Source organism: Hippopotamus amphibius, chromosome 7, assembly GCF_030028045.1.
Source record: "Hippopotamus amphibius kiboko isolate mHipAmp2 chromosome 7, mHipAmp2.hap2, whole genome shotgun sequence".
Taxonomy (NCBI): domain Eukaryota; kingdom Metazoa; phylum Chordata; class Mammalia; order Artiodactyla; family Hippopotamidae; genus Hippopotamus; species Hippopotamus amphibius.
In genome coordinates, this window is record NC_080192.1 from 133,366,264 (window position 1) to 133,390,614 (window position 24,351).

The window sequence follows — 24,351 nt, forward strand, 5'->3', positions numbered from 1 at the left end:
TATTTGAGGAAGGCCTTAAATGACAAGAATTGAAATGATAGCAAATCATAAATTTAGTTTCTCAAATAGTTTGTGCCAGACACTTCCTATGTGCTTTAAAGTGTTATACAAACAACATTCCTCAGAGGCTAGAATTACTCTCTCTGTTTTATATATGAGGAGACTGAAGCCAGAGGTTAAAGGATTTGCACGAGTCGTATAGTAAGGTGCTTAGCTGGGATTTAGATTTATCTTGTCTCTAACACCCTTGATCTTTGTGCTACACCACACTGTCCCAATGAAAGGAAGACTTCAACATTTTCGAAAGTTGAATATTTTGAAAAATGAACTTGGGTTGCACATATTATAGGTATTTGTTTTGGGGTATCAGCACAATGCAGTCACTCTTGGATAGGGTGATCAGAGAAGACATATGAGAGTAGTGGAGGGTAAACAACTCAAACTTAAGTAGAATATTAAATAAATAAAAATTCGGATTTGGAGCCATCAGAAGCCCTACGGAAATCAAATTTCCAATTCTGTTTTATGCTGAACTTCCTTGTTAAATGGAGAATGAATTCTAGGCTGACTTAGGAAGAAGGATTCGAGCAGAACATGTCTCACCTGGGAAATCTCCTGTTTCAGTCGTACCGCTGAAATGGGGAACTAAGCCTCATTAATTCAATAAAAAGCTCTTCAATAACTGTATGCCAGGCATTGGAGATAAGAAATAAGGAAAGAGATAAGCAAAACATGAATTGTACAGTAGAAGTAAATTAGGAGTAGTGTGGTGAGACAAACATGGGATGTTGTGAAAACAGAAAGGAAAGCTACTTTGTGCCTCATCTACTGAATCATGAAAAGGCTTCTCAGAGGAGGTAGCACTGGCTGAGAGTTTGAAGGATAAAGAGGAGTTAGCCAGATTAAGAAGGGGGAGCTGAGCACTGAAGGAAGAAAAACCAGCATGTACAGATAAAACTGAAGAGCAGTGCTTCATAATGAATGTTGGGTACCGGTACCCTTACTGTAGGTTGCATCAGTACCTCGCAGGAGTCATGAAGGCAAGAAATTTAGTATTCCAATGACTCAAATTTTAGAAAGAATTTGAGTACTTTGTGGTATTTTGAAATATTACACCTTGTCATTGGGGTTGTATATGTGCTCATAGGGAAAACCTATAGAAATTTTCTCTGCTCATAGAGCATTAGAGCTGACAGCATCCTCAGAGATTGTCTAGTCCATATTTTCATTCGACAATAATATTTACTGGGCACTAGTCACAGAGGGCACAGAAATGAAAGATAGACCTTGCCTTCAAGAAACTCACAGTCTAAGGGAGGAAATAAACAGTTATACAAGTATGATGAAGTGCTATAATAAGAATTGAATACTAGTTAAACACAAAGGAGGGCTTTTTCATTTTTCTTAAAGATTAAGTTTTGAGTAGATCTTGAAGAATTTAGAAGACAGTTCATTTGTGAAAGGAAGAAAAGATATTTCAGGTCAGGACTGTGCTGGTTAAAAAGAATAGTTTAAAACATTTCTACTTATGTCTTTCAGTCTTGGCTTCTTTAAATAAAGAGTATCTAAAATAATGAAGCAGTGTCATGGATTTTCTTGGTTGTCTATTAATTATATAACCTAGCCTAACAGGTGGTTCTCAATGTGTGGTCCTGGGACCAGCAATATCAGCATCTTCTGGAAACTTAGAAATGCAAGTTTTTGGGCTCCAGCCCAGACCCAGTGAATCAGAGACTCTCATGATGGGGCCTAGCAATCAGTGTTTTAACAAGCCTTCCAGAAGATTCTGATGCATGCTCAAGTTTGAGAACCATTGGCCTAAACTATAGTAGTTCATGAAATAGTTGAGAGTTCATGGGCTTTGAGGACAGAGACCTGGGTTTGTTTCTCACCTGTCCCACTTAATAGGCATGTAACTGCCAGTCTATCAGCTAATCTCTGTGAGCTTTGGGATTTTCATCTATAAGATGAAGGTAAGAATACTTCTTTTCCAGGGTTGTTGTGAAGATTGATACAATTTAAATAAAGTGCCAACACTGTGACTTGCATATGGTGGGCTTTCAATAAATAACTACTACTATTGTTATTGTTTTTGTTTTTGCTTTTTTTTAAGATATTTTCCCTAGTGAAACCGTTGCTTTCACTTACTGAATGAAAACATACTTACATTTTTCCTCTTAGATCCAAATGCTCAGGAAATTAAGGACATCTATGGACTCCGTGGTCAAGTAGAACACAAACTAGCTTTCCTGAGAACCCATGTGCCAAAGGAAATGAAGCTTGTGGTCATTGGCCATTCCATAGGCTGCTATTTTTCCCTTCAGATTCTGAAGCATGCCCCTGAGCTCCCAGTAAGTATGCCTTGGGGGTGACTAGGGGCTTGATTGTGCCCTTGCGCAAACCCTTTCAGATTCCCTTTGCTTTTTTGTCTCTTGTTTAATTGATAAATAGAACACAGAAAGGGATACTTGGTAGCTGCCTTTATCCTTATCTCTGTATTACTGTGGGCCTGTGTGGTAAAACTTCATACATAGTAAAAGTGCATACATTTCCCATAATGTTTCAAAAAATAATGCTGAAGGAGGTAGGAATTTTCTGAATAAATGCCTTTTTTTTAAAAAGTGAAGTATAGTTAATATACAATATTTTATTTGAACAAATGCCTTTTAATCTAGGGTTATCTGGAGTTCTTAAGTTACATATAACTTGCTGTCTTTTGTAAAGGAATATTTAAAAGCAGTCACCAAACTAAGACTGAGGCAAGAATCTGGTCTAGGGAGAGTATTAAGCAAATATTCATGCCTCCTCTCAAAAGGAAGAAAGTGTATCATCGTCACCATTGTTGATAGGTAAGCAGTTGTTCTGAAGGAGCACTAGCTCTTTATGTAGTCATAAGTCTGAATCCTTATCTGTTCCATAGCTTGGAAGCCTTTTTGAGACACTGGTGCCAGGATGTGCCAGATATTAAGTGAGACACTGGAGACATAAAGACCTATTTAAAGTGCCAGGAAAACTAGTGAACTATACAGCACTTCAAAACCAAACCAAACCTCATACTTTCATTGACATATACCATTGAAATGACCCATTAAATGGATGCAATTCACAACATAAATTATTTCTTCATTCAAGAAACTTATATTAAGCACTTGCCATGTATCAGGCCTTGTGCTGTGTTTTGAAGACATCCCAGTGAACAAAATAGTCTTTGAGGTAAGAGAGCCTGAAGTCTAATGGAGGACACAGACTGACCCATAGGTGTGATACCTACTTCTTATGTGAATAGAGGGTGTGTGGGAGCATGCAGGAATGCTATTTAACCTGGTACTCTGAATGCAAGATAGGAAGTGATTCCCTCCTGGAATCTCCCTATCCTAGGATATTGACTTTTCTTACTCCATGTGATAAAATATCTTCAGTGGAGTCTTGGAGCTCACTAGGAATTTGCTCCTTTTCCCACTGGCTTGACACACTTACTTCTTGACACACTTAATTGCCTCTGAGAAAAGTACAACTATAGCCTACTTGCGTGTGGTTTTTAATACCAAATGGTGGCTGTTAATTTCTCACGTTCGGTATAAGAAAATGTATTTTTCATTTCTAAGTGTGAATTCAGTAAATTCTAGATTGCATTTCGTTCACTATATTATTGCTTCTCCTCAGTTCTTTTCCCCCTAGATAAGGCATCTTAATCAGAAAGCAGGCTTTCCTTTTGTTTTTAGCATTTTGCATGGCTTCTGATTTCTGTTGTGCCCCTAAAGCTCCTCTGGTACCATGTTATGAGGTTACTATTTTCATAGTGTCTAGTCCTAGCCCATAGTAGTTCTGTTTACACAGTTGCCACAAGTCCTCACTCTAGAAACAAGACACCTAGGTTCAGATACTGGCTGTCATATTTTGTCTGGGTGACCTTGGGCAAGTTATTGAGTACCTTTGTTTCCTCATCTGTAAAAGGGGGATAGCAGTATGTTCTTCACAGGATTTTTGTGAGGAATTATATAGAGAATTAAGAATAGTGCCTAGAACTTAAAAGTTCCATATAAGTATTAGCTATTATTATAATGGAAATGACTGGTAGCACTGGCTCAGTCATTAGGTTAACAACTGTGTTAGTGATCTGCAGCTGTAACAAGTTACCTCAAAACATACATAAAACAGTATACATTTATTCGCTCCCAGTTTCTGTGGATCTGGGATCTGGTCACAACTTCGCTAGTTTCTCCGGTTCCGGGTCTCTCATAAGACTGTAGTCAAAGTGTCTTCCAGGGCTGTGGTCTCATGTGAAGATCGGAATTGAGGAGGATCTGCCTCAATTCACTCCCTCAGTGGTTGTTGGATTGAGGGCCTTGGTTCATCACCGGCAGTTGGGTGGAGGCCACCCTCAGTTCCTTAGAATGTGGGCCTTTCTAACTTGCTCCATGAGAGCAAGTCTGGGAGAAGAGCCAGAGAAAGAGTCTGCTGGCAAGATGGAAGTCACAGACTGTAACCCAATCACAGAAATGATCTCTCATTACTTTTACAGTATTCTCCTTGTTAGGAACAAATCACTAGATCCAGCCCAAACTCAAGGGGAGCAGATTACACTAGAGCATGAATATTAGAAGGTGGGGATCACTGGGGGCCATGTCAGAGGTTGCCTACCCCACCACTGTTACAGTTAGGATTTCACTTGTGTGATATACCACCAAGCATGTAGATATATAGGTATATATCAATATATAAATTAAAATGCTGAATTTATTTCCTGGTGTAGGAAGTAACTTGGTCTTGTCAAATAAAATGTAGCAAACCGATATGAAATATAATTTTTGGTTATTAGTTATTCCAGCTGTTTTAAAAAGAGCACTTGCATGTTGGAAATAATAATAGCATTGTTATTTGTGATGGTAAATTTTACATGTCAAGTTGATCGGGCTAAAGGATACTCAGTTGGTAAAACATTTCTGAGGGTGTCTGTGAGGACTTTTCTGGAGGAAATTAGCATCTGTATTGGACTGAGTGAAAAAGATCTGCCCTCACCATGTGGGTGGGTATCATCCAATCTGTTGAGGGCCCAGATGGAACAAAAACTCCCAGGAAGGGCAAATTCTTTCTTTCTTCTTCAGCTGAGACAGCCGTCTTTTCCTGCCCTCTGACATTGGAGTTGCAGGTTCTCAAGCCTTCTGCATCACCTATTCCCCTGGTTCTCAGGTCTTTGAACTCGGGCTGAATTATACAACTGGCTTTCCTGGTTCCCATCTTGCATATGGCATGTTGTGTGGGACTTCTTGGCCTCTATAATTGTATGAGCCAGTTCCTATAATAAATGTTCTTTTGTCTATATCCATATATATATGGAGTCTGTTTCTCTTGAGAACCCTGACAAAAACACTATTCTGTAAACTTAGGGAAGAAAATATCCATTTCTGAGTCCTTCAGTTCGTTAATTTAATCAGAGCTCTTTCCTTTTGGTTTTCGTCTTGTTTGCTCCACATCCATTCTACATGTAATGTACGAGTATAATTTCTCTTGTCCATACTTGGAAACAGTTGTTCAACACATTTGTTTTGAACCCATCTCTTTTTTTTTGGCTTGGGTTCACAGTGTCTGTTGGGAAAGAAGTACAATGCATCTTAAGGTTAATGTAGCTTCTTATAGCTTCCTCAGCGCTATAGCTTTCTAATTAAGGCTCTGCTTTCAGGTGTTCTTACCCTTGCAGGGATAGTGGTGAAAAGGGAAAAGGCAGATGAAACATGAGCTTAACCTAGTCTAATTGTGGAGACATAACTCATACTGTGATTATAGAGTTTTCAGAGAGACATGAGAAACTGTGTTTTCTTAAAAAGGGTGTACTCTAGAAAATAACGCGTGCAATAAATTGTCCATAAAGCTTACCCAGGGAGGAGGGTGAACATCTGTATGATTTTTTTTTATTATTCAAAAGCTTTATCTGGTTTCAGTTAACTACATTGTTGAAGTCCGCCCCCTCCCCCCCTTAAGCACCTGGCCCAGTTAATATTGGTGGTGTGATCCCTGCCGAGGTGTTGAAATTTCAGTGTCTCTGGGCTACTCTAAGATGGCACAGTGCCTGCATGCCTGAAGTTAGCATGACACGCTCCATTTAAGATGCATTTGACAATCACATAAGTTTGTGTTAGCCAGAGTGTTGCAATCCCTAATCATTTTGCCAAAAATAAGTTAACTGTTATGTTTTACAGCATATGAAGTGTGATAATAAGAAACTTGTGTTTCCATCTCTTCTGTTATTTTTACTGGAATATTTGACTCCCATAAGATTTTGAGGACACATGTGTGGTTTAGTAGCTGGTTTATTTGGTTTTATTTTGGTTCAGTTCTTTATAATGTTTTTGTAACTAATTATGGGAAACTTTGGTCTTAAAATCACTTTAAGATACGTACTGCATATTTTAGACATAATGTCTGACCTATTTTTTCATATGCGAAAGAAAATAATTGACTCTTAAAAATCTGGTATTAAAATTTTTGTTTGTTTCTTTAAGCAAATTTGGTACATAGAATTGTAGAAAGTCTTCATGTGTTTTGACAGTAATATCCAGAATAAAGAATTTTTAAAAGAAGCTTGAGAAAATAGATAATTGGAAGATTGTTAAATAGTACTGTCATGACTTAAAATAATAAACACAATTTCAGATTCATAGGATTTTTAGAGACAGTCTAGTCCCATCTTTATTAATTTTGAAGGTAGGAACTGAGAGAAAAGTGCCTTGCCAGGATTCAGCCTCGGCCCTGTCTTAATCTAGGGGTGGGGTACACTTATGTTAGCTGTGGATATAAGAAGAGTCTCAGAAGGTATCTGATGGTTCTCTCAACCTTTGGACAATGGCAGAGGCTCCAGGTAGTGTGGCATGTTCCTGGAGTGTTCACAACTAGCTCCATGTGACTCATTGCATTGTAACTCAAGGATTAGGAGACCCCGTGAATACTGTTCTAGCAGTTAGGGGCAGAAGGGGTGACATGGGAATAAAAAAGTAATCATCTTACCCCCACCATCTAGACTCTTTCCCTCAGCACCAACACTCTGTATGTTTTAAATGTGCCATCTGGTTTTGCCCATAAATTGTTTGCGTAAAGTTCAGGGTTGGGAATTGAAAGCCCTCGATTCTTAACTGGGCACTGCACTAAGTCATGAAGTGAAATTCAAGTAATTTAACTTTTATTTTCCTCTAAGAATTTATATGGCATTTAACGATAACACTTCCTCCCCTTCCAGGGGTATCAGATCCTTCAAAACTTAATTTTTTATGTCATTTGGCCTTCCTTTGGGAAAATGCACAATAACATAGAGCTTCTTTTGTCTGTCTGGTTGGCAAAAATATCTTCTCTCTAAATGAAATTTCCAGATTACTTAAACTCACTCCTTTAAGCCCCAGACTATTTTATCCAGTTGGGTAAAATTTTGTCTAAAATATATTTTTTACTTACCTGCCTTCTTCAACAATGTATATTGATTATGGAAGAATTTTTCCCTAATGATTCAAGGACATCATTTTGATACTGTTATTATACTACAGTAAAATACAATTGAAGGGATTTTGCCTATGTCCTGAAATTTCTTAGATGAGAGTGCTTTTTTTAAAAAAGAATTCATGTGTCTGTTTATTTTATAGTTTTTCTATCTCCTCTTCTGGTGTTAGGTGCCATTTCTCTTCCCTGCTTAGGTACTTTGTTGCTGCTAATTTGCTGCAGATAGAGAAAACAGATAACCATGTTAGAATTTTGTCTCAAGAGAGAACAAACACATCTTAGGTGAAGATATGAGAGTAAAATTGACAAAAATAAGTAAATTCTCTGAGCAATAAGAAAATAACTTATTTTCTTTTGTTTCTTTTGGGATCCCCAGTGGTGGTGTAGATACTCAAAATTTTAGAGACTCAAAACACTGGCAAGTACTCCTGAATAGCTTGAAAATCTTTACTGAAAGAGTCAAAGTAGCATGTTAGATCATGTATGTGTTGAATCAGGAGTACATCTCATCTAAATCAGGAAAAAAATAAATTCATATATTCTGCAAGTAATGAGGTCATTACTTGAGTAATGAGACTGTGGTGTAGACTATTCTGAAGAACCCGCATGTCTGCAAAGTTAGACATGCTTGTGAGAAACAATTATATGACATCACTAAGTTGTGTTCAACAGTCAAGATAATCTGGAGGTGGGGGAAGAATAGGAGATAATTCATTTGTCAGAGTAACTATTGTCAGAGTCACTATTGTCAGAGTCCTGTCCTTAGATTAATTGATAAGAAGCAGAAGGCAAAATGAGGAAGTACTGTCAGGCTCTGTTTTAAAAAGAGAGATGGCTTCTAACTGGGAAAATCAAAAAAAGGCATCATTAAAGAGCTGGTATTTGAACAGAGGAAGGATGAGTCAGTATTTAGAAGTATTTATAACAGAATTTGATGGGGTTTTTGGGCGGGGTGGGGGTTGCTATGCATTCTAAGCAGTAGGAAATATTTGAAAAAAGAGAAATGGTTTTTATCACTGGGCACATGAGGAGAGCAGTGGGTGGTCGGGTTTGTATGCAGCACAGTGTGCGTGAAGGGAGCAGTGGGACAGGAGAACCTAGGCTGATAGAGTGCAAGGGCAGGAGAATTTGAACCCTCTTTTCTGGACAGCAAGGAGCCACGGAAGGATCTGTGATAATAATAGTCATGCCTTGGGTAAATTAATGTCTCAGTGAAAAGGAAATGGAGAGAAAGTATAGAATAAAAAGTGAACAACCAAAGTGGTGAGCAAGTTTGCTAGTCCAGATGAGAAATAATGAAGACAATATATGGGATCTGCCCAGGGAAATTGTTAAGAGAGAAAAGAAACAGGTCACAGATGTGTAGTAGGGGAGTGACTTCATTCGGTGGGAAGGAGAATGAAGAGGAGGAAGCAAAGAAAAAGGCAGAAGATATAATAATTTTCCAGACTGTTGGCTGCAGTCTATTACTGGGTCCTGAATTCACTTCAGTGGGTTGCAACCAGCCATGGTAACACAGTATCAGTGACTTTTAACAACAAAGATTTGCTCATGATATAAATCCTCTGAGGGTAGGCTGCCCTTGTGTAGTTCTCTCCATGCACTTTTATTCCAGAGTCAAGATTGATGGAATAGCTTCTATCTGGAATATTCCAGCCTCGTGGCAGAGAATAAAAAGGAAATAGTGAATAACATGCAGCATTTTAAAACCTCTGCCTGGAAGAAGTGACATTTGTCACTCCTCATACTGCACTGGACAGAGCAAGTCACATGACCAAGTCTGCCAACAGGGAGGCCATGAAGTACAGTCCTCTTCAGAGAACAGAAACATATGTTTGTAAACAATAAAACAGCATTTAAAAATAATAAAAGTAAAGCAAAATAGAAAATATTAGAGTATATTTTATTGGTATAAAGGTATGTATTGTGAAACTTTTATTTCACTTTTTATGAGTGTGTGTTGATATCCTAGGTTACAGTGTAGAATGTATATCTTACTGTGGGTCAAGGTAAAAAATTTGAAGGTCATTAACCTAGTCTAGAATATACCACAGAAGCAAAGAAAGGAGAATGTCTAGAAAGACATAGACATGTGGTGGATTAAAGATGGTCACAGATTCTTTTGCCATTCCTCTCTCTCCCTTCCCCCTGTGAATTTGGGCTGGGCACGTGACTTGGTTTCACCAGTGGGATGCATTCAAGGTAATGTTTTGGTACTTCTAAGCCCAGGCCTTAAGGGGACTGGGAGCTTCCATTTTCTCCCTCTTGGAAGCCAGCTACCAGATTAGAAGACCAGCAACCCTGAGACCACCGTGCTGTGAGAAAGCCTAGGCTGGCCACATAGGAGGGGATCATGAGGCCCCAGACGTGAGTGAAACCTTCTTGGACTTTCCAACCTATTCCATCTGCTACCGAATGCAGCCGAGTGCATGACCCATGACAGTGCCATATGGAGCAGAAGTCTAGCTGAGCCCTGTTTGAATCCCTGACCCACAGAATCAGAAGGAATAAGTTTGGGAATGTCGTGCTATGTAGAAGTAGATAACTGGAATAAGGTAACGGGGTTGAGTGTAATAGGGGTTGAAGTCAAGGAGAATTTAAGGCTTCTGGTATTGGTAATCAGAAGGTCGTTGATGGCCTGGAAGAGAACATTTTTAGTGAAATAATGGGAGAAGAAGCTTGCAGGAAGTTAGGTGATCCAGGCCAGTGAAGGGGAGAAGACAAGATGATAACTTAAGGAAGAAGCTGGTCAGGGTAACATCTTTTCCCTGTAAGTAAGAGAGAATTTAGCATATGCTGGGGGGAATCGCCCATACGGAGAGAGAGATGCTGAAAATGAAAAAGAAATAGAAGTGTTTGTTGGAGCAGATTTCCTTCTCTTTGTCCTTTAAGCCTGCACACTTGAAAACCAAGAAAATTGGATTTTTCTTCATTTTCACATCCTTGCAAAAGTGTTTTGTGCCTTATACTTGGTTCTTCATTTGAGCCCAGATACCTCAGACAGTTAAAAATTTAGGCTATTGTCATTACTAAAACAGTTATACCCGACATTCATTTGAAATTTACAAAGCATGTTCACGTGTAACATGTTTTTTTTTTTTATTTAACAACCTAATTTTTTCCCATTTTACAGATAAGGAGACTGAAGTTCCAAGGAGTCATGTGTCTTATCCATATGTCAGTTAGCTAGTAAATGGCAGAACTAGGGCTCTGTATTCTGTTCTCTAACTTTCCCATCATCAGCCTTCAGGTGAGTTAGGAAGATTACTATTATAAATAATTAGAGAAGGTTACTTCGACAAACCATCAAAACCTACTTGACCTAAACTTAAGGTTTCAACCATTATTTCTTTAAGACTTGAGTTCTTCAAATACACAGGGAGGGTTTTAGTGGGAAGTGGGTGAATGCTTTCTGGGGAGGTTAGAGAGAATTGGGAGAAACAAGAGCATGTCTGAGTGCCTGGAGCATAGAAGATCAAGGGAGTTGGTTAGTGAGGCACAGGCCAAGGGCAGAAACTAAACTCCGAAGACAGTGAATCAGAATTATAGAATTGAGCTGGGGCAGAAGGAAGATTAGAATGTGAAGGGAACTGGAAGATTCGGCAAGCACAGTGCACAGTAGTCTGCAGTTGTGTCTACATAACCCATTAGTGAACCCTGCGTGTGAAAACCACAGGGGTCAGGCAGTCAACAACTACTCTGGTTTGTGAAAGACTCTCCATTTCAGAAAACAACAAGTCCCCTACTCTGAGGAAAGTTTGTACTGTATGATGAAATGCTATTTTTCTAATCACTTATGCATTTATTTAAATATATATGTTATCTGTTTATGTGTGCTCACACACACATTATCTTTTCTGAATTACCCACAAACTACCTTATTGAAAACTAGATGCATGGAAAGTTTCAACTTTTCAGCCTCAGTCATTTTTTAGTTATCTGCATATTAAAAAAAGATCCTGAAATTGCTTTCAAAGTGGAAAAATTGTGTGGGCTTTTTTCATCTTTTCATAACTCAAAAACTATTTAATATATTTTTCTCAAACTTTGCAAAAAAAAAAAAAATCACCTTTGGGCTGAAACCAAGCATGGAAAATTTCACCACAAAGGGCTAATTTTTTGGAAAGCTGCAAGAAAGTGAAAACAGGGGTTTATAATAGAACATTCTTCATGCATGTTAATACTGAGTACTTTATCTAATGCATTTCATCTGAGAATTTCCAAACACTTTTCAGATTTAGATACTGAGCCATTTTAATATTTGTGTATCCATGATAGACTGTCAGGTATGGAAAGTTTCCCCCATCCTCTCAAAGGTCCAGTATATATTGGGAGTTAGTGAGATGTGTTTAAAGGGACAGGTAGGGCAAATGATGTGAAATGGCTGCTAGCAAGAGAGAGCCTTACATTTACTGCCTAAACACATTTTATCACCACCTCTTCCTGGCCCAGGAGTAGTTGTGAGTGGAATATATTTGATGGCATAAGGTATTTGATCGATATATCTGAGCCAGTAGTTCTCAAACCAGTAGCAGCATCACCTGGGATCTTGTTAGAAATGCAAATTATCGGGCCCCACCCAGACTTATGAATCTTAAACTCCAGGGCTGGGACCCACCACTCAGTGTTTTAACAAGTACTGTAGGTGATTCTGATGCATGCTCTAGTTTAAAAACTAGAACATTTTCCAAAAGCTTGGAACGTAGAATATTCTGAGATGTTACAGACAATTAAATCTGTCCTTGGTCTTTCCATGACATGTCATCTCTGTCTTCTCATATCATTCCTTGGAAACAGGAGAAGTACTTATCAAGTTCTCTAAAAGAAAGATCTTCTTTTCTATATTTCATGTGTTCTGGCTCTTTGCACCTATGAGCTTATCCACAAGCACAGCGAGCCCCCTTGAGTAAAGGTGTTGATACAGGGAAAATCTTATTTCGGTGATTCAAGCCTAGGATGGGACCGTATATTTCATTCTCATTTCTTTGAAGTCTTAAGGTCCAAAATTTAAGCAGCAAGGTAGCAGGGGTCTGTCAGTGGAAGCTGATTTAAGCCCTGCTTTTTTAAATAATTAATTAATTTATTTATTTATTGGCTGTGTTGGGTCTTTGTTGCTGCACGTGGGCTTTCTCTAGTTGTGACAAGCAGGGGCTGCTTTTTGTTGTGGTATGCAGGCTTCTCACTGCAGTGGCTTCTCTTGTTGTAACACGTGGGCTGTAAGACACACTGGCTTCAGTAGTTGCAGCACGTGGGCTCAGTTGTTGTGGCTCACGGGCTCTAGAGCACAGGCTCCATAGTTGTGGCGCACAGGCTTAGTTGCTCTGCAGCATGTGGAATCTTCCCAGACCAGGGATCAAACTCGTGACCCCTGCATTAGCAGGCAGATTCCTAACCACTGTGCCACCAGAGAAGTCCCAAGCCCTGCTTTTTTATGTGCAAGTTCTTAATCTTAAGCTTTGTAGGGGCCCCCTGCATTCCAGCAAACTCCAGTGTCTATATTTTTGTGAGTTTAGGCACTGAAGTAATTGTATATGTGGCATAGTAACAAATTCCGAGAATATTTTCCTGGTGACAGAAGTGGGCTTTTAGCTAATCATTGGTGCCGTGGTATGTAAGGGTGAAACTTAGGCATCGCTTGGAAAATGTGTTTAAGCTGTTTAAGGTCTGTGTCTTCATTTGCAACCCATCTTGGTAGAAGCATGAGTATACCACCTAAGCTGATATCAATGGAAAGGAAAAAGAGACATCTTTTTTAATTGATGATTTAAAGTTTTTATTATGAAAAATTTAAAACAGAAAAACAAATTGTATAATGAATCTCCAGATACCTGTTATCTAGGTTAACATAGCTTCTAATATTTTATCTTTACTTCATTTTTTTTTCCTCAAACACTTTCAGGTAAATTATAGCCCTCATAATATTTCACCCTTAAAAACTTCATTGTGCATCTTTTAAAAAGGACTTTTTCTTATTTAACTACCATGTCATTATCACATGTAGCAAAATTAATGGTAATTCTTTGATATTATCTAATAAAGTTCATATTCAGATTTTCTTAGTCCCCAAAATGTCTTTTTACAATTGGCTTGTGAAATCTTTATTTAAATTAAAGGCTTTTCTTTCCAATTATAAAAGTTAATATATTTGTAAATTTCAGGAAGGTAGGAAAAACAGTTTAAAAAAGAAAAGGTAGATGTGCCTTTGAGGATTGCGGTAGTATCCAGAGAGACGTAACATACTTACCACAAATTGCTTTTATAGGACAACAAGCAGCCTCTTAAAACAGAATGTCAGCTTATTTAAAGAAAGGTAGGGATGGGTCTGAGAATAATTTGTTACAAAAATTTGGTGTAAGAGTTTATGATTTTAAAAGTAATTAATTTGTTCCTTGAGGTTTCATGCTTAGACCAGAGAGGATAATGCACTACTACCCTTTCAATTTTGTTTTTATTTAATAAGAAAAAAAGGAAAATGTGGGCAGTTTTTGCATTATTATTTATTAGAATGTATTTAAGATACTTAATTCCCTTATAGATATTTAAGGGAATATCTTAATATCTTAAATATCCCTTATAGATATTTAAAGGTTAAATTATTAACTGTTTTACTATATTTATTATTTATTATGTTACTATAATTATATAATTTAAGGGCCTTATTTAATTCTTTCAACAATTGTTGAAGGAGGTTATTCTTTTCCCATTTTATACATGAGAACACTGAGACTTAGAAGGACAGAAGTAACCGATTCAAGTAGAAAGCTAATAAGGGATTGTGCTAGGATTTGAACCCACATTTGTTTGACTCCAGAGCCCATGTTCTTAGCCACTAGGCTAAAAGTTAATTTCTTATTGCAAAGAATTTGTAGACATCAGTAAAAAGAACAGCAGCTGGTCAGATAAAGGTGCAAAGGACATGAACAGATAATTCACTGAAGAAGAGCTAGATAATAAAGTCTATAAAAAAATATGTACTTAGCACAATGAATGACAGTGCTTAATAAACTGGTATATGGTAGTAGTTAATAATGTCTGTCCATTGACTATAGTAGTACTTGATATTTGATGAATGTACCTCAACAGTTATCAAAATGAGTTGCTGCTGTTGCAGTATTTTAAAGAAAAAGTTCAGTGTGTGTGTGTGTACTTCTGTGTGCGTTTTTAGAAAGTCTGAACAGGTAAATACCAGGTGGCTTACAGTGGTTGTCTCTGGGGGTCAGAGGTAAGGGTGTATAGGAGGAGACTCTACATTGTTTCTACTTTTTTACAATGATCATGTGTTACCAGAAAAAAATTAATTCCTATGAAAAGTGTTCATAGCCTTTGAACATGCTAATTCTTTTCTTTGGAATCTATGTTAAGAAACTAATCTCAAAAATAAACACATTCTTGTACAGATATTATTTATTGTATCAAAAAATTGTAAACATCCTAAAGTCCAGCTCTAAAGGAAAGTTTGAATATGGAGTTTGCAGCTATTAAAATTATATTTTCAAAAGACATTGTAATACATGAAAGTTAATTGTAGAATATTAAAAATGTTCAGATATGAGGAGACTATAGAGTACAACTATATATCAAAAGAAAACATATGTTTAAAACCTTGAAAATAAAATGACTAAAGTGAATACAGTGGTTATGTCTGAATGGTGAGTTCTGGGATGATTTTTTTCTATTTATTTTTTCTTAAAATTTCTTTTAATGGCATATATTTTTATAATGATTTAATGGTTGTATATTTTCTTTCCTTTTTAAAATAGCAGTTTGACTTTATGACTTCATAACAGAAAGTTGATTCAGGAGAGAGAAAGTTTTTGGTAACTTGTTACACAGCAGGAGACAATCACCAGGGGAAAGTAAAAGGGTAATGTCACTGCACGGTTTCTCTGCAGGAAAACCTGCCCCTGAGACCAGCAGCGGCACTTAGTCAGTAGCAGCATCTTTGGCTGTGGCAGCCATCCTAGGCTTGTAACTCATCCTGCTGTATTCAATCAGCTAGGCTTTCCCCTTCCTTGCAATTTTTTATAAACCCTGCCTTCCCTGCTTCACAAAATAATTTGGGTTGTGGATAGGTACATATTTTGATGGCCTGCCTTATGATTGTTATTTGAGTGTGATAACAAAATCATAGGTTGGGATTAGCATCATTATTCATTCTACTGCTAGGGTGAAGCAGACCTTACTCAAATCTCATCGGACTGTAAGTTTTATAGCGGCTAGGACTTTAAGAGGCTCTGGGGTGTGAGTGAGTGAGTGGCCCCTGCTAAGGCAGAGGTGTTGTCTTTGTGGATACCCTGGCAGTTGGATGTATACAAGTCTGAAAAAATATAGCTTGAGCCTTGCTACATTTAGACCTTGTTATGCCAATGAACTGGATGTACACAGAAGAGCAGATTCTTAGAGCCTCAGTGGATGGAGCATAGCAGTCAGAGAACAGATAACATAGAAGAAAGTGGAAACAGATGGGCAGAATTCTGTGAAATTGTTTTTTTGTGGCTATTATTGATTCCAGCCAGAAGATTCTTTTCAGGTCTATCAGTTTGTGGAGATGAGAACTATGAATGTGATCTTTAGGGAAGGAAAGGCCTCTTTAATATGGTTACCCTGTGTGCATGAGGCTGTTTTACCCTCCCTTCTTGCTAGTGTGGAAAATCTGTGAACAATATGCAATGTAGGCCACAAAAAATTCCCTGAAGTGGAAAAAGCCTAGCAGGCACTAAATGAAAGATGCCTCACAAGAATGAAATGTGGTTGCTTTGAGATCTTACATTCCGAGCCAGTTCAGACCAATTGCATTTGGCTGGGAAGAAGCCAGGTTATCAGGTATCCGGGAGGTATATTGACAAATGAATAAAGACTGAAGCCATTCTCTGACAACCTGTTCCTGGGACACCAGACAGTAAATCATTTCCCATTATCAGTCATACAGAGACCAGAGGAAACACACATGAATGAAGTCTGCAGACAGTCCAGAAACTCTCTTTCAACAATTAATTTTGTCTCCTCACCAGTATAGTTGTGGGAGCTTCTGTGTAAGCCAAACTGCGTGTCAGAGAGTCAGCCTTTTCCTCTTTCCTAACCTACTACCCTCAGAAAAATGCAGAGGAGCTTCTTGTGTCTATTGCAGAGGAGAAAGGCTCTAGGGCTTCAGTAATATTACACGAATGTTGATTGATAGCGATTCAGAAGTGATGTCATAAAATCTTAGGGACGATTCTGATTATCTGGGTGCCAGGGGAAGTCTCCCCAGGGCCCTCTGAGAGAGATGGCCTCAACGTGTCCCCTTTGGTCACAGTCCCTACACCTTCCCCGCACATACTTAGTACTCCCCCCTAACTGCTGTTATTCTTGTTGTCCACTTCCTTTCTGTTTTCGCTAGGACCACCTGACAGGTGGCTTCTAGCCACCTTTCCAAGTCATATCAACGCAAACTTCTGTGTGAACTCTTTCCTGATTCTTCCCAGTCATTTTTACTGTCTTTCCTTTATAACCCTTTTTCTCAAAATTCTTATATATTCTACCTTGTATTATAGGCATTGCATATTTACTTGATTCTCCCTTTTAGATTTTTGAGCTTTTCTTTTTTTAAATTAAGGTATAACTTTCACACAGTAACTCTTTTTCCTCTCCCCACTTCAGTCTAGTTATTCTGTCCTGTTTTCCAGTTCACTAACCCTCACTTCAGCTATGTACAAAATCCTTTTAAACCCATCTGTAGAATTCTCAATTTCATTCAATTTTTTTTGCTTATAGAATTTCCATTTTATTGTTTTTGTAGTTAACGATTTCCTAAAATTCTGCATCTTGTCATTTAATTTCTTGATCATATTAATCACAGTTATTTTGAAGTTCATGTCTGACTTTATTCTCCTTTGTACTGTCAACAATTTTTTAAAGTACAATTTTATTCTTAATAAAAATTCAGAGGTGACATATTTGAAATAAAAATAAATGAAAATCATATCTGATAATTCTAGTGTCTAAGTCTCTTGTAGTTACATTTCTTTTCTGCTTTTTCCTCCTTTGTTTTTAGTCATGTTGCCTTGTCCCTCAGTATATTAGTCAAGGTGCTCCAGAAAAACAGAACCAATAGGATGTGTGTATATATAGAAAGTGACTAACTATAAGGAATTGACTGACACAGTTATGGAGGCTGACAAGTGCCAAGATATGTAGTCAGTAAACTGGAGACCCAAGAGAGTCGATGGTGTAAGTTCTAGTCCAAAAGCAGGCCAGCTAAGACCCAGGAAGAGCCAGTATTTCACTAGGAGTCCAAAAGCAGGGAAAAAAACAATGTCCCGGCTCAAAGGCAGAAAGCAGAAGGAATTCTCTCTTACTGAACCTTTCTGTTTTATTCAGACCTTCAGCTGTTTGGGTGAGGCCCGTTAACATTGGGGAGGACAATCTGCTTTACTAGGTCTACTGATTCAAATGTTAATCTCATCCAAAACACCCTCCCAGGCACACCCAGAATAATGTTTGACCAAATGTCTGCTAACCCCATGGCCCAGTCAAGTTGACACAGAAAATAAACCATCAATGCTTGGTAAGGTTCTTTTTACATTGAATACCTTACATTATATATGAAAAATTATTAAGACAATATGAGGCTTCTGTCTTCCTCCAGAGAGGATTTACTTTCACTTTTGACTAGCAGTTACAGTGAGGCCTGATCACTTTAACGCAATGAGGAATTAGGCTGAATCAAAGCTATCTCTGTGTGGCCTGGTTCATCCCTGCTTCTAAGGGGTAGCCCTTTAGTAGTTCCCACTGAGAGCCCAAGGTGCCTTCTCTTTCATAGGCACCAAACACCCAGGTTTTGACCCTCAGGCCACAGAAGATTTCCAGAAACTGTTCTGCTTCTTGGCCTTATAGCCGCTGCTTGCAAATTGGTAAATAACTAAGAAGAACTGTTTTAGCACACCTCTCAGAGTTTCCTTTTTCTCTAGAATTTTGGCCCTTCAAATCTCCTCGGCCTTTGATGCTTCCAAAAACACTTTTTAAAAAATACTTTCTCCAGTTTTTCTAATTGTTCCTGTCAGGCAGATGGCTCTGCAGTTACGCTCGTCAGCCACCCCCACTCCCCACCACCGCCATTACCGCCGCTGCCGAGCTTCCAGTTCTTCGAGCTTTTCTTGAGAAGTATTCCATTTTGAGTTTTTTGTTCTTTATGTGACCTGTTTTTTCTCTGGACAGTTTTGGAATCTTCACTTCATCCCCATTATTATATTTTGTGATGATATTCCTTGGACTGTTTATCCTTTTTCATCTGGAAACTGGCATCCTTACTAACTGAAAACTTTTCTTGTATTTTTTTCTACTTGTTTTCTGATTATTCGCGTGTTAAACCTCCAGAAAAGTTTCTCTTGATTTATTTCACTTTCCATTGTTCCTCTCTCTCTCTTTTAAAGTTCTATATTATGAGAAATGGATAGTTTCCCCAGCCTTATCTTGGAATTCATCTAATTAAACTTTTGATTTCAGCTTTCATACAAATAATTTCTAAGATAATTTCTCCTTCCCTTTTAGTACAGTCCTTTTTATTTCATGGGTATCTCTCTCTCTCTGGCGAAAGCACATTTGGGAGGTTTTGCTGTATTCTTGCATTGTCTCTATTCATTCTGAATTTTATTTTCACATTTTGCTTATGTTGATCCATAATAGAAGCTTTCATAAATGCCTGACGTTCCTTTGTTGTCTATTCACATTTAGGAATGAAGCACTGGAAATCCTAGGAGGTTTGTGTGGGTGTGGGCCTTGCCAGCTGGGCTGCATCACTGCAGGGTGATGGGACAGGTGTCCTGACTTTTTTTTTTTTTTTTGGTGTTATTTCCCAATGTCACTATAAATGTTCTTTCTCTAAAGTCATTGTTTCTGCCTCTGAAATCTTCAAATCTCCTGCCTGAGAGCAGCATCATCGAAATGAAAGAGCACGAGAGTTTGCATATGAGAGTGTTAAGCGTTCATGTTGGGCTTTCACTTAATCCTCCTTTCCATAATGGCCCTTTTCCCCTGCCTTTCCCTGTGCCTGGAAAGCTCTCCCCTTGAACTTCTCTACAGCATAAACCTCCATTCCCGATGTGCGGCTGGGGAGGAGTTGCTTGGGGGTATTGGATGAGGCAGTCAACCTGGGGATACTGCCCCTCAGGCTGACTTTCATTTATTCAGTTTGCTGTGTCCTTGCACCATCACTGAGCACCTGGTATGGACCTGAAGGCACCCGTGAACAAAACAGGAAAAAAGCCCTGCCGCCTCAGAGGTCATAGTCTGCTAAGCGGAGAAGATAATAAACATGAAAACTAATATGTTCAAAGGTGAGAGTGCCTTGATGAAAAGAGTGGAGCAAGATAAGGGGATTGGAAGTGCCATCGCTGGGGGATAGAGGGCAGTGGTGGACTGTACTTTATTTTTTAATACTTTATGTGGAAATGATTTCAAACTTACAGAAGAGTTGCAAGAATAAGAATAGTACATAGAACACCAGGTACACTTTACCCCGATTTACTATTGCTAATATATTTTTACCTCATTTGCTTTGTTATTTGCTCTCCCTCTTCCGCCCCCTCCTGCTCCCTCTGTCTCTCTCATACATGTATATGAGGAGGGTGTGGAGAGTAAGTGTGTGTGTGGGTGTGGGTGGGTGGGTGTGTGTGCATATATATAAGTAGTGTATATACATGATATCTTACTGGGACAGCTTCTGTGGCAGAAATCCCTTGTTGTCTGGTGCTTCGGCTGTGCCCAGTGAGTGCCTCTGCCATGGGCCTTTCCATTGCCTCCCTCTCCCTGGTCTGAAGCCCTGTGATGGATACCTTTGCCTCGTCTTCATACAGGTATAAAAGTGGTATTTTAGTGTATGGAACTGAAGTGTACATGTTTCATAGCGTCTTTCAGCGAAGTTCAACAGGGAAGAATCTTTTTTTACTGATTTCCCCAAATAACCCTGAGCTCTGTCATCAGCACTTTGCTTATGTAGGTATTCAGTTAATGTTTGTCAAACAGTTTCTCTTTCCATGACCCTTTTCACAAGTTGGTCAATGCTGACTTAAAAAAATTGCAGAACGTGAGAGCTGTGAGTTAAGTTTTATTTGGGGCAAATGAGGACTAGAGCCTGGGAGACAGCATTTCAGAGAGCTCTGAGAAACTGCTCCGAAGAGGCAGGAGTATATCTGTGATTTTGCTGAAGGGGAAACAGATGCAATCAAGCACATATTTTTTATAGAGGTTGCTGATAGTCACGAGCAGACATCACCATGGAGGACTTTAGTGCTTTTCTAGATATGAGGAGATGCAAGAATTAGGCTCATAAAATCGACTCCTGAAAACATCTATCTGAAGACCTGTTCTGCCACTTTTTCCCAGAGCACACAGTACCTCATTTCTTCTGTCCACCCTGAACTCCTTTCAGGAGATGTTGAAAGTCAGCAGCTGCAGCAGCACATGATTTAATCCTTGTGGAGGTAGATGGCAAGTGCCCATGGCAAGTACCAATTTGCAGTTGACATAGCCCATGATGAGTAAGAGTTTTCTTGTGCCCATTTTGTATATTTCTACCTATCGTGTGTTACTATAAATATCTCTCCCATTAGACTTTAGGTTCTCTAAAAGCAGAGACTCTTTGTCTTGTTCACCATTTTGTCTCCAGCACTCACCACAGCATCTGGTGTATCGTAGGTGCCAATAGATCTTTAATGAATGAATGAACAAAACAAAAAACAATCAATAAGCCCAGTGAATGACTCCTCCCTCTCAAGTGGCTTAAGCTTTTAGAGACTCGAGTTTCTAACTTAGAAAAGTCTCAACCCCATTGTCAAATAATTGAGGTTTTTTGCTTCCTGACCCACATAGAGTATTCCAGCTCCAAGTTTAAGGAATTGCCAAATAGCAGGGGGTTTTTTTAAGCTCTTTATTGGAATATAATTGCTTTACACTCTTGTACCAGTTTTTGAGGTACACCAAAGTGAAGCAGCTGTATTTGTACATATATCCCCATATCCCCTCCCTCCCGCAACCAAATAGCAGTTTTTTGATCAGCAAAGCCATTCTTTCAGATTCTGTGTAGCTTTGCCATAATTAACCAAGAGAAAGCTGATGTTGCCAAAGGCCATAGTAGCTATGTGAAAATATTAGAACTGTATACATGAGGATGGGTTTTTATCATCACCATTCACTGAATTCTGAGGCCACCTGGAAAACACTGTTCAATTCGGAATAACAGGTGCTCCAGAGCAGCTTGAGCATCATTAATTTTCTATTTGAATTCTTAATGACTCTGAATCTGCAAGACTCAAAAGGAAGTAGATTCCAAGAGATTTTAAGCTGAGAAGAGCATTTTGCTTTCAAAATAAAACAAATCTGAAGTGTATAAAATGACAGAGGCTTGAGAAGAATGGATTATAGGAAGATTTTGAAGCTATGTTTCAAATGTTTAAGTGTAATCATATGTAAATATCTCTGCAGATATGCAGTGTTCCTTGTAATTAGCAACCCTGACATGTAGATTAAATGGCTTTTTTAAATTTTTGCATTCAGGTAATTAGAGTGTAGAAAAATCTCTGCCCCAGAAGGTCTGAGTATAATTCACTTGAATGGAGAATAGTTAAAGTGGTCAGTTTCATAAGTGCCATCTATCTTAAGCAAAATATATTGAAGTGGCATAAATTTTTTTGTGTCAATTTTGAAGGATCTTCCTTCTTAGGATTTAGTGTTATTTCTGAAGCTGAATGATTTCAAACACTTGTAAATATTGGCCTATCTCTAACAATAATGGTAGCGATTGTTTCAACCACAAGCAATTGTCACCAAACAATAATAATTATTAAGAAATTATTTTGTCTGCAAGTATATGGTGTAATTAATGGTTAATGGCATGGGCTCTGAAGTTACCTGCCTTGGGTCCCATATTTCATCTTTGTCACTTTGTAGCTAAACCTCAGTTTTCTCATCTATGGAATGAAGAAACTTACTTGATAACGTTGTTATGCATATTAAATGAAATTATGTATATAAAGTACATTAGCCTAGTTCCTAGAAGATAGTAAGCTATCGCTACTACAGTTACTCTAAGCAATTCCCTACTGTGGGGCATATTCCTATCTTACTAATATATGAAATTGTTAAGACAGAATATAAGATCTCAAAAAGCAAGCTCTTGATCATTAAAATAGAATGGAATTTGCGGTTTATAAACTGAATACATATGATTATATAAGCTGAATAATCTTATCCTAAGGGAGAGGAAAACATGGCCTTTTGGGGAGAAGAGATAAACTAAACTAGGATTATTTCTAGGTCTGTGTTTTGACTGCTAGTAACTTTATCTTTGAAGGCTGCCTGGTTTATATTACATGTTCTCGAACATGTCTTAACAATGTTGGCAGTCATAGGAGAGGAAAAAGTGTGTGCTATGTTTTCTTGTTTTCAACTTGTGCAGTAGGGAAGTACCCTGCCATTACTGCAGCAGGTGGGCTCAGCTGATAAGCAAATAGGGAAAGTAGCAGTGATGCCATTCTTTTAAAGATGTTGAAGTGCTGTTTATCATGGCTTCATTTAGTCATAGCATATAGGCATCATTGCTGCACCCCAGAAAAAATGGATGTATCTGTGATAAGCTATCTGAACAGTATAAGTGTATCGAAGATTTTTTTTAGGTTTTACTCTGTTTAAAAGTAAAATGCCTATTTAATGAAACAGATTGTACACAAACCACACCTGAACATCATACTGCTGGAAGATAGTAAGCTATCATTACTACTGTTATTCTAAGCAGTTCCCTACTGTGAGGCATATCCCTGTCTTACTAATGTATGAAAATGTATGAAAATGTATAGCCTTACCTTATGGCTGTACTTCAAACTGTTTCCTAACTTCCTTTCTGGAAAATGATTAATAATAATAATAAATTCGGGAAAAATAAACATCAAAATACTGTCTCCAGTCCCCCAAATGTACCCTGGGTAAAAAGTCCCAATGTGTATATTTACTTTCCTATACTAGTCAGGAAAATGTGGTTGTGCTTCATAATTGAAAGTTGACTCTGTTAGATTTCAGATGAGAATGTGAAATATATGAAAATGTTTCCTTAGAGCAGAATGAATTGGCCAGCCTAGAATTTCTTTTTTTAATGAGATAGTAACATAAGAAAATGTTTTGTCATGTACACAGATTTGGAAACTTTCTCTGCACAGCTGTGTTATAAAATTGGGTATACTTCCTTGACCTCAGTGATTTTCTTTGCCAGTAGGTTTCTCTATGAAGAAAAGAAATTTTTATTACTGTGCCTTAACCTATCACATTTGGACTATAAATTTCATTGAAATTATCATTATGGTATCTAGGAAAAGTATAAGTTTCACCCAACAGGTAATAACTGTTGCTCTCCAAAGGCAGGAGAGGAAAACCAGTCTCATCAACTAAGTATTAGTTGTGATAAACAATCTTCGGTCTCATATTTTTGAGAGGCAATGATGCATTCAGAGTACACATTAGAACTTCCTTATTGTTTTGGTACATTCCCACAATTTGAGTGCACTTTAATTCTCAATTTGTTATTGATATAGATCAACCAAATGTAACCCCATAGTTACTCATGTATTTTTAGTTTCTCCTTGCATGCAGTTTTGTTTAACAGGGGTCACAGTAATGGATCGTTTATACAAAGTAATGGATTGCTTCCTCTTTCTGCCAGCTGATTTGATCAGCCTGAAGTTCTTTAGGTACTGTGGGTTACATAACTAGTATGGAATCTGTATCGTACATTTTTTTAGTATGACAGTAACTGTATTAATCATTTATATTTGAGGACATTTTAATAAACACAAGGAAGCCCATTATTTTGAAGTGAATAAACTTGAAACTAAAATGAGC

General features: G+C 38.0%; 1 protein-coding gene across 7 annotated transcripts in view; it reads left to right on the forward strand.

The window, feature by feature from the left end:
• Nucleotides 1–24,351, forward strand: part of LDAH (lipid droplet associated hydrolase) — a 99,258-nt gene that overhangs the window by 29,872 nt on the left and 45,035 nt on the right. For all 7 annotated transcript variants that reach the window (XM_057742332.1, XM_057742331.1, XM_057742329.1 and 4 more), the window contains one exon: nt 2,182–2,351. In XM_057742332.1, the coding sequence (XP_057598315.1) occupies nt 2,182–2,351 (170 nt within the window). The remainder of the gene's footprint in view (nt 1–2,181; nt 2,352–24,351) is intronic.